This window comes from Fulmarus glacialis, unplaced genomic scaffold, assembly GCF_000690835.1.
Source record: "Fulmarus glacialis isolate BGI_N327 unplaced genomic scaffold, ASM69083v1 scaffold292, whole genome shotgun sequence".
Taxonomy (NCBI): Eukaryota; Metazoa; Chordata; class Aves; order Procellariiformes; family Procellariidae; genus Fulmarus; species Fulmarus glacialis.
This window is the reverse complement of record NW_009196930.1, coordinates 1-10,860: the sequence shown is the minus strand read 5'-3', so window position 1 is coordinate 10,860 and position 10,860 is coordinate 1. Positions and strand designations below refer to the sequence as shown.

Genomic DNA, 10,860 nt, shown 5'->3' with positions numbered 1-10,860 from the left:
CTGCTGATAAGAGCTCCATGTGTCATCTCCAGCAATTCCTTTGTCCAGATACTATTACCTTTAAAACACTAGGGGTTCCTTTTTCTTTAGAACTTCCACTAATTACAAAGAATTGAAATCACTTCTGTAACAGAACTGTTAAAAGCTACACATTTACTCTATGGTACTCTTTAAAGAGAGAAGTACTCAAGCAAAACATAAAACAGGTATTAATCCCAAAATATATATTGAGTAACACAAAATATATATTGAATAACGCAATATTATCTCCCCCCCCAAAAAATTCAATGAAGATGTGGCCAGATTGAAAGCAATTCTAGTTTTATTTCTTAACAGCCCAAAAACTCTGTTCACTGAAAGGCAACCAAAAGATAAATTCTCACGTGAAGCCCTTAAACTTCCCATCCCTTCATCTCCTTGACTTAGTAGAAGCAGTTGAAAATACTCCTGCCCCCAAGTGTAGGCAGGAGCTTTTTCCATTGCTAGAGAAAACCAGAGAAGGAAAGGTAAATCAGATCTCCTGTTGCTGTGCTTCACAGCCCACACAAATGAAAGCAATGGCATTAATATGGCAGGCCGTGATGGCTGGCAGCTGGGAGGCTAAAACGCCAACCCTAAGGCTCTTTGTGTCGGATGGACGGTAGTCTGCAGCAATGGAGTGGCACAATGAGGCAGGGGATGGGGCCAGAGATCCCTCAGCAAATCTTCAACTGAGACTGGTACGTTCTGCATAATAATCATGTATCTCCACGTTATTATGAGTTCCTGAAATGAACTGTAATTCATGTTTGGCATATTTAACTGCTTTTAGTGCAGCATGTTTTAAATCTACTGTTGTGCCCACAAAAGCCTTACAACTATCAACAAACCAAACCTTTTCTTAAATACCCAGGAAAACTAAAGGCTATTTCTACACAAATACCCTTCTTACCTGATGCGGGAACTATCTGACATTATCAAAGGATGCTTACCTGCTGGAAAGACTGTAAAAGCTTCTAGTTTACAGAATAAATGACATTTTGAAAATTAACCTAAACTTTCAAATCTACCACTTTTTAATTAAATATATAGCAAAACGGGTTTATTTGTTTCTTTTTAACATGATACACTTTTCTAGAGCAAAGAGAAGTTTTTTTCCACTCAAGCAAGCTCCAAACTCTTTCTCAAAGTGTACTGAAAGAATGCCTCTGTGGGAGGCCACGAGCATTAGAAATTCTTACATCCCACTCTAAGTGGAGAAGCTGACACAGCATCACACAAAGCTTCTGTAAATGCCTATTTCAGGCAATAATACTGATGCTGCCTTTCATTTCAGTACTTTTATGTCTATGTGTGTGCTATCACACCTTTATTTGTGCTTCACATCCAAGAGAAGATTTTTTTTTTCTTCCCTGATGGCATTTCAGATTGAACAAACCTCATGACTTTCAAAGTGACCCTTTTATCACAACCGCTCCGCTGTCAATACAGCTGCATGTTGGCATTCAGAGTAAGAGCACAGGCTGATTTAAACTTTAAATATCAAAATATCTTTGATACACCTCAGGGTACAGCAATAATTTCCTCCAAGTTTTATTTTGTTTACTTCATAATGTCAATTTAACACATGCTGAATATACCATTATCATGTTTCTATTGTGTCTGTATTCAGCTGTGCTAGGAAAGACTTCACACACACTCAATAAATCATGACAAGTAGTATAAAAATTATAAGACAAAACTCTCAAAAAAGATACAAAAAGTAAGTGAAACATTTTTCTGAAATGGTCTGGTTTGTTAATGTTTCTTAGCTGTGTCTGAAAATGCAATTGCTATAAAAAGCAACAGTCGAAAAATGAAGATCTCACTACCATAAAATTACTATTTTTTCAAATTCCATCACAGAGTGAATTTTATCGATTTCCCTCTTCTGTGATGAGAGTGTGACTGGAAACATACCACTGATCTGATTTTGTCATCTTTATGCATACTGAATAGGAACTTATTTTAGAAGTAGGAATTGAAGCAGAATCACACTGATTCACGTTTGATCCTATTCACACTAAATTCAGCTTTACACAAACTCCAGTGAAGTCGGCAGGACTTCTTCTGAAGGGAAGCGCCACGCATCCACAGAAATACCTACAGGATTTAGGACCAGAATAACTACTTCTAAGACGTTACACAGCATATGAGAGTAAAGTCAAATGCCCTGAAGCGACTATGTAAGAACTAACCAGAGACTCCTGCTTTCTTCTCACCGTAGCAGCACCGATTTAAAAATAGCAGCTACTGATGGAAATTAATTCAGGGGCTGCACGCGCTACGTAATGACCAGCTAGAAAATCCTCTCTCAGAACACGCTCATCTTCGCAGACACACGGGCTTTTTGACAAATGGAAACAAAGAAGGACTTTACACAGAGGATCAAGCATCTCACTTACAGATAAAGGAAGAACACAGGACTTGGAGATAAAGGAACACAGGATCAGATTGGATCATCTGGTTCAAATCCAATCTTCAGCTGTTTCAGGCAGCATTTCATACAGTCCTTTCAGAAATTTATAAACTCTGTGTTTAGCTTCTCCTTTTGCTGTTTCCATTGAGAAGCTGATATAGAACTCGGCTCCTCTAGTGGATAGGAGTTTTCTTCCAATTTCTACTCTCAATTTATTCATGGCTAGCTAGCACCTAGGTTTGGGTTTTTATCGTGATTTTCTGCATTCTGCATTCTTGCCTTCAGCTTATTCTCTCTTCTCAGTGTTATTCTCCCTTTCTATTTTCTTCACCTTCACAGTAGCGCTTCTTTGCAGCCTTCCTGGCAAACTGCTGCATGAGCAGTTTTGTGCTCCAACATTCAGCTGAAAATGTTCTCTTACTATGTTGCTTTGATCTGTTTTCTCTATTGATTTTTTTTTTTTTTTTTTTTTGCTTGTTGTCTCCTTAGGAACCAGAACCAATCCCCTCAGTCCTTTCTATTTACTCTTTGCTGGATGACAATTCTTCAGTTGAAACATTTCACATATTTATTTCAGGTCAAATGTGTGATCAAGAAAAACATTTCCATGAAGCTTCTGCCTTTTTCTTGAAGTGAAACTGTAAAATTATCTACTAACGTGTTCCCATAATCAAAAGTAATATTGGAAAACAGTATGTTTCTCTACAACCAAATACCTTCACTCGTGTATAATTAATGGCACAATGAAGCAACTGTCTGGAACAGCATGGCTCCTTAATCTATAAAACAGTAAGTGACTTTTGAAGGGTATTTTTCTTTCAGATCATAGATTGACTACCTTGAACATAAGGGTCCCTTTAAGTTTTAGTAAATGCATGAAAGCTTTCTGCTGTTTGTCTTTTGATAAAATGATGAAGTACCAAACCACACGCATGCCTGAACGTACCTGTTGTTAGCATTACTGTTTCAGTCCCTAGCAATATGCCTGAAAAACATTTGCAAGCTGAAAAGCTGAGTTCAGAAAAATGAAACAAATTAAAAAACCCCACAGTTTATAGTAACAGCTGATCCTAGCTGTAAAGGAGCAGATGGGACTTACCCATATGTTATCAGAAAGTGGGAGACCACACAACATCTAAGCTATCAAAAAAGTATCAGATGTTCTAAAAGAGAGAAAACATAGTATTTTTAAAGGCAATTTTATGCTCTAGAAAGTTACAGGGTTTACTCCGAAGAATGCTGAAATGCTCTAAATAACTACAGAAAGAATTAAATAAGACACTAAACGTTAGTAATACTATGACAATAGTACCTTTTTAACCAATACAAACAAATGACGCTCAGCCTTCCACAAAAGTCTAAAAACATTAAAAATCGGCAACTTAATAATAAAGAGTATGCATTAATTTTCTTAGGGAAAAACCCTTTTACTGACCAGAAAGGTGGGAAAGTTATTCCTAAACTTCAGCCTTGTCTTGTTAAACTACCAGACTGCTGCAAAAGAATGCTAGATATTGAAGTGTGACATTTCCCTGCTAAAGGGGGGGTCAGAAAATATCACTGAGAAGAAAGCAATAAGAAATAGCCATTCAGTCTGGAAAAATCTGAGGTGATAAGGTAAAATTGTACAAGACCACAAGAAACTTGAAGAGGGAGGAAGGGGATCAATTGTTCCGCTTCTTCCAATGCAAGACCTAAAGGACATCACGGAAAGCAAAACAAAGGATGTCTTCATGCACATGAGAGGTGGTAGACATGGAGATTTCTTTGCTAAAGGATGCTAAAATTTTGCACAGTTTCAGACAGAGAATGAAAAAATTCATGGAAGACTACAAAAATCTTGGAAACTGTGTCTCAGGAAGACCCTAAATTGAAAAAAATGTGTACTGGTTCTGGAAAAGTATCTCACCTGCTTGCCCTCTTCGTACTTTTCTCTAGACACTCTCTAACAGCCACTGCGTCGGACATGTGTTAAAAAATGTGTTCTTTCCTACCTACTTCCTCTTGCTAAAACTCTAACATTAGTAGGAAATGAAAGATAAGATTAATTTTCAGCAGTGACTTTCCCATTAAAAGAAATTATATCTTTGTATACCATGACACTCCACTGGCATTGCACACTTCCCTGAGAAAAAACTTAGTTCCTTAGTATATGTATAAGAGAGAGATATATATATACACACACACATATATGCTGCATCTGTCACATATAGGGTACCTTAGTATAACTGTCACAGTATAGTTTTGTACAAAACAAAGCCAATTTTAAATCAGTCAGTAACTGCGAGTGAGTAGCACTTGCCCTATTTAGGAAGATCCAGAAATACAGATTTCCCACTGGACAGAGTTCCAAAATAAAAAAGCAGAAGTACAAACTACTCAATTTTGATCTTTCTGTAGTAATTAAGGACTCAAAATCCTTGGTAGCCTGCTTGACTATCTATAAGCAAAACGCTTTTCCTTATAGTCACTCTGCACCTTTCTTGTTTCAACATATGCCTTTTGTCTCTGAAGAGTTCCCACGACACACCACCAACAGGAGCCTGGCTCCGTCATCGCAACACCCTCCTCATAGGTACGGAGGCTGCCTAGGTGCCCCCAAAGCTGTCTCTTCTCCAGGCTGAACAAGTCCAGCTCACCCAGCCCCTTCTCACAGGGCTCCTGTCCCTGACTTGGAGAGTCTCCAGTGGACTTGCTCCAGCTTATTGATGTCTTTCCTGTAGTGGGAGGTGGGGGTAAAACTTGACACAGTAATTGCACTCAAATATTGAAGTTGTGCCTTGTGATACAAAAAGCAGTGGATGTCTCACTTTTTGATAATACTTTCTTTGTTCAGAAAAAAATATATATGCTCTTTTCTCATTCATCCATCTTAAAACATGGCTAATGACAGAAGTTGCTTTCATATTCTGAAAGAGAACTGCTCCCAGCTAAGAGGTAGCCAAGTAGTTTAGAACTCCCAAGTCCCACTAAACGGAACAGAAAAGTTTCACTGAAGATAAATCTGGCCCCACTGAAGTCAGCTAAAATATTGCTATTTAATTACAGAGGAACCAGAATATGATTCTTCGCAACTTCTTCTCAACAGCTGAAGTGTCAATTAACAAAATTTTCATAAAAAGCAAAGCAATGTTCAGTGCTACTGAGATATTCCCACTATTGTCAGGTACTACAAATGTTTGAACATACACAGGAAAGGTGGAGAACCCAACAAGGTAGCTACTGATACAGTATTAATGTTCTTTGGCTTTAAAAGCGATAAGCACAATGAAAAACGCAAAAGAAGATTTAATTTTAAGGAATTTCTGTAGAAAGCAAGTAAGTAATATCAAAAAAACCCTGTTTGTCTTGCATATATCTGCAGACGCTGCTCCAAAGAGAGTGCAAAGTACAACAGAAAATCCTGAATAGCATTGGTAAAAGGAAAGAAGCTAAGTGAAGAAAACCAGAACCCATTCTGAAGAATGGTGAGGTGAAGAAGAAATGTAGAGGGTTATCTTAATATGTTGAAAATGCAACATGTAAGAACATACTGATCTGCAAGTTCTAAAAATCAGTGGAACATGTCTGTAATATGGAAAAAAATTACAATTTGTTTCAACAGAATTTTTTTAGAAAAAAACAAAGGTAGATGTTGCAAGCAGCTGCACTTACTTAAATTATTTGAGCTACTTAAAACACTGGAAGGGAAGTTTTCAAGAAGTTACAAATCAACATTTGACTTTCCTTAGGCATTCAAAATGCAAGAGCAGTTCTATTCCACAGAATTCTTCTTTTAAAAAAAAAAAATCTCATTTAAGAAACATATATCCACAATACTAGGGACTTAGCTGAACCTGAGATTTGTTCTTACGGAAGGACAAAGCGATTGCAAGATTGGTTGTACTATTTGTTTTGCAAGAAGAGCTGGAGGTGAGGAAGGAGAACAGTCTTCGTAGGCCAGTACAGTCCAACATTAGGTGCGTTAATGACCCTAATCAAGCCTGTTTGACTCCTTCCTTCTTCCAGTCAGCTACCATATGCAAAGGAATAAGCACAGAGATTAGTGACAAACTATTTTCCCAGAAGCGAGGGGAAAAGGAATATTTTGATCTTCTCCTCATTTTCCTCTAAAGCAGCATAATTTTTCCTCAGCTTTTCCAAAAGAGGATCCACAGCATTACAGCCATGTTTCATTAGAGTCACACACATCAGCAACTCTTTCTTTCCCCAAATAAACCACAATCAATTAATTAGATCACTTCAGTGGTGAAGATGTATAAACAGTTGATTAATGTTTAATGTCAAACTCTTTATAAAGAAAAAGAGGCAATAAATGGTGCACGAAAAAACCTGAGAACTCAGGGGAACAGAAGTCTTGCTTTCAGGTTTTCAGCAGAAAACCTGTGAAAAAACTCCTAAAAAGCAGCTGATTTTTCCCACTTTTGTGGAGAACAGTTGGTAAGAGAATCTTTGAAAATTTAAGCACTGTTTTGACATCTTATTCTGTATGTGTATTGAATTTGGATTAAATTCCTCTTTATCTATCTGCAAATAATTTTTGTTAACATTTCATTATTTGATAACTGCAGGATCCAATTCTGATCAAGTATCCGAAGGCTAGAGCAACACTGTTTAGAGAAATACTACACTCAGGTAAGTATTTGCATATTATGCGTATCTATTAAAATGCATGTCTTTTCCAAAGACATGATGCAATTAGAATCAGGATAGAATTAGGATAAATTAGGTTGGAAAGGACTTCTGGAATTCAGCCTCTGGTCAAAGCAGGGCTAGCTGCTCATGAACTTGTCCAGCTGAGGTTTGAATAGCTCCAAGGATGGAGATTTAGAGGCCTCTTTGAGCAATGTCTTCCAGTACTGAACCACTCTCAGTGTAAAATTTTTTCTCTTCTATCCAGTCAGAATTGCCCTTGCTGAGCCTTGACTGTTGCTCTTGTCCTTTCATTCTACACTTCTGAAAAAGGTCTGGCTTTATTACTTTTTTATACCTTAAACATGTTCTTTGTTAAAGCAAATAAAATACAAAAATTATGTCCTGGGAATACTGGATTTTCTGTAAAGTTGCATCCATCTCGAAGTAATCAAAACCGGGCTGGGGAAATAGATGTGATAAACTCATTATAACCTACAAAAACAGTTGCCTGAGGGCATCAGACTTGAAATGTATGAGAGTATGTGTAAACCCTCTTGCACAGCACTTCTCTATCTTTGGAAAGGAAGAGAAGAAAGGGACCACACACAACTTTCCCCCTCCTCCACCGGTGTCCAATTTGCATCCTACCGGCATTGAACTGCTAACACAAGTGTTGATAAATAAAACAGTCAGCTTCCAGTCTGAGTGTTTTTTATAGATTTACAAAATCATAGCAATCCTACAATAATAGCCAACATTTTAATTTGGTACTGGTTTAGGCACTAGTTCTCAATTATGCTGACAGCTAAGTGGGAATGCTGGGTACATGGGTTTTTATCAAGAATATTGCTACCACTTTGTGTTGCTATCACCTTTTACTGTCTTAGAACGCTTGTGGTGATCAGATAAGGGTAAAGTGAAGTTCCGTACAAGCAATTTGTTAACATAGTGCCAGTGCAAAAATACCTGTGCTTTGATGTACAAAGAAACATGAAAAAATATAGACATACCTGGTCCAATGCAGAACGATGCAATGATTGCAAGGATGCAAAATATACTGAGGTAAGGAAGCCAATGCACGGTTTCCTGGTAGGTAAAAGACATTCACGGTTAAGTATATTGTGCGTACCAATATTAAAAAAATCACAGATAATAGATAGTGTTTTCCATGATTCTTTCTCTATTTCAGAATTTAGTCTAGGATTACTTTAGAAAATCACAGTATTTCTGTAGAACTTTATTAGATTATTTGTATTAAAGGTCTTGGTCTCTGTGGAATCCCTGTAGAAAAACACTAGACAAGCTCTTGCACCACAGAAGTCACAACTCCGAAAGTTTACAATTTCTTGTGCTAAAGTTCAAGCCATCCTGGAAAACAGTTTTTCTTTCCACTGAACAGATCCGGTGCCTCCATCCTCCTCAGGTATTTCAGCCATGTTTAAAAAGAGCAATTATGATGGCCCATAGAGCTTCAAAGTTCCCCAGTTAGAGGCTGGGCTGAAGTCTAGACACAATTGACAGCTCTATCTGAACCTTAGCAAAGCACATGAAAGCCATAGTCCAGGGATTTTAGCCGTAATCTGATTTTGCAGACAAGGAGGGCCATGGGTGCAAATAACAGGTACAGGGAAAAGAGAACAAACTATAAATGGTTCTTTAATGGAATTGTAAATGGAATAATTTTGGAGTTCTCATCTGAACTCAGATACAAGGTCTCTAAAGGCACTGAGAGAGAGAAGGTGCAAAAACAGAGTAGATACAAATTCCCCTGAGATCAAGCCTGTTTGTACCCCAGGTCTTTCATTCAAAGCAATACCTAATCTCTCATACTTAACAGATTGAGACACTTCTGAAAGGAACTAAAACTGGTAGGCACTCAAACTTCAGAGAGTTACAATAGCTGAAGGTCCTCACGGATCAGACTAGGTTTTAAAAGATCTGGAAGAGAATTTTTTACTGTTTACTTGCAGTAACAACTCTCTTCCCGACAGCTGTGTTACAGTTGTCACCATGGGTACGTGAAGTAAAGCTCTATTGTGCTGTACATACAGGTAAGTCAAATAAAACTTTGCAATGGTGTGGCGTACACCTGCTAGTCAAACTGACTTACTGACTCTCTTCAACCAAGAAACAAGATTTGAAAGTCAAATTAATGGCAAGAGACAGGAATCAACAACAGCAGAAAAACAACTTGATGAAAGACCACCCAAAACCATGCCATTGCAGACTGTCAGTTTTACTCCTCAAAAGCCCTCAGGAATGGAAAGAAACTGCATCGTTATGAAAATGGAAGTTAAACAAGGAAAAATGACTCAGGGTTCAGTATTTAGATTGGTTTAATCATCCTCCTCTGACCATTTGAAATAGCTGGGGAACTGACTGCTAATAACATCTGAGAATTTAAGTGCAGATGTTCTGCAAAGGCTGTGTCTTTGTATTTTCAATAAAAATATCACAAATGTAACTTGAAAGAAACAGCAAACGTGGAAATTTTTCACTGCTGAAAAAAAAATCCAAGTCTAAGAATAAGAATGACACATAAAATACAAAAGAAATCTCAAAAAGACTGCATTACAAAGATAAAAGCACGGAATATGGGTAAACTATTTACCCAACTATGGGTAAAATTATGTTCATAATAGTTCATGATACGCATGAATCTTTGAGTTACGAGACTGAATGTGACAAAGTCCCTATAGCTTTTTAATGCAAAAGCTGCTATGGCTAACCATAGTACATTGAAACCAACAGATTCACAAAGAAACAAAAGAGACCTTCAAACCCTTATGTCAAACTGATTAAAAGGACTGGCTTACGTAGGAGTGCTGAGGCAAATGAGTATTGAGCACCTGGTGTTTAAAATAGGCCAAAGAGAGAGTAAAAATATGTAGTGACTGTAGTGTTACCTGTAAAGTCAGAGAGACGGTAAGTACTGCGAAGAAGACAACCATCAACCCAAAACCCCCGATGAGAAGAGGCCTGCGTCCGAGCCGTTCAATAACTAAGCCCTGGAAAACAAAAAGTGCCTTTGACTTTCTTGATAAAGCACTGAAGAACTCAGACCATGGAATATGTTCTCCTAGTAAATACGAACACTAAAAATAAAACCATGAGAGTTGATTTTGTACTATTTATCAGCTACGATGTGTATGTAATCATGTTCACAATTCTGTTTACGTATTTCAACCTCTTTGAAAAAACAAGTCAGCATAGCATCCTTATTTAAAACCACTGAAAAAAATGGGAAACCATCAAAACTAGTACTTGTCAATAGTTTTATGCCTGGATTTCCTCCTACAGAACAAATATGACCATATTGATAAGAAAAATGTGCAACTGGTAAATTCAACTTTAATACCGTTAGCATGGTAGATTTCAAAGTTACTACTACATTAAACTTCTTCCATAACAATTTAATAGTAAAACAACGACTGTACATTAGATATAAAAATAATTAATATGATGATAACTACACAAAGTTTGATTTTTTTCCTATTTATCATTTATCTTTTTAGGGGAAAAATAACTCTACATTGGTTGAACCGCTTACAAATTTATACCAAATTCCTATAATAATATTCTTAAAATATGTAATTTTTAAATGTCAAAAAGTTCAAACATTTTGACTATTTCTTAATTTCAGCATCTCTCTGAATTTAAGCTTAAAATTTAAGCTTAAAAACTTTTTTGCATAGATTAAATAATTTTTTATTAATCTAAAATTTATTTTTAATTTCTTTTTTGTCCAAACACAGAAAAAACATTTAATCATGATCTAGGATAGTTAA

At 36.9% G+C, this 10,860-nt stretch overlaps 1 protein-coding gene across 1 annotated transcript in view; it reads right to left on the bottom strand.

Moving 5' to 3' along the window:
- LOC104072773 (solute carrier family 2, facilitated glucose transporter member 9-like) overlaps window positions 1-10,167 on the bottom strand; it is a gene marked incomplete at its 5' end in the record, with an annotated part of 38,132 nt that extends 27,965 nt beyond the window's left edge. The window contains 2 exons of the mRNA XM_009572342.1: window positions 8,083-8,158; window positions 9,979-10,167. Of these exons, the coding sequence (XP_009570637.1) occupies window positions 8,083-8,158; window positions 9,979-10,167 (265 nt within the window). The remainder of the gene's footprint in view (window positions 1-8,082; window positions 8,159-9,978) is intronic.
- Window positions 10,168-10,860: the final 693 nt, after the last annotated feature.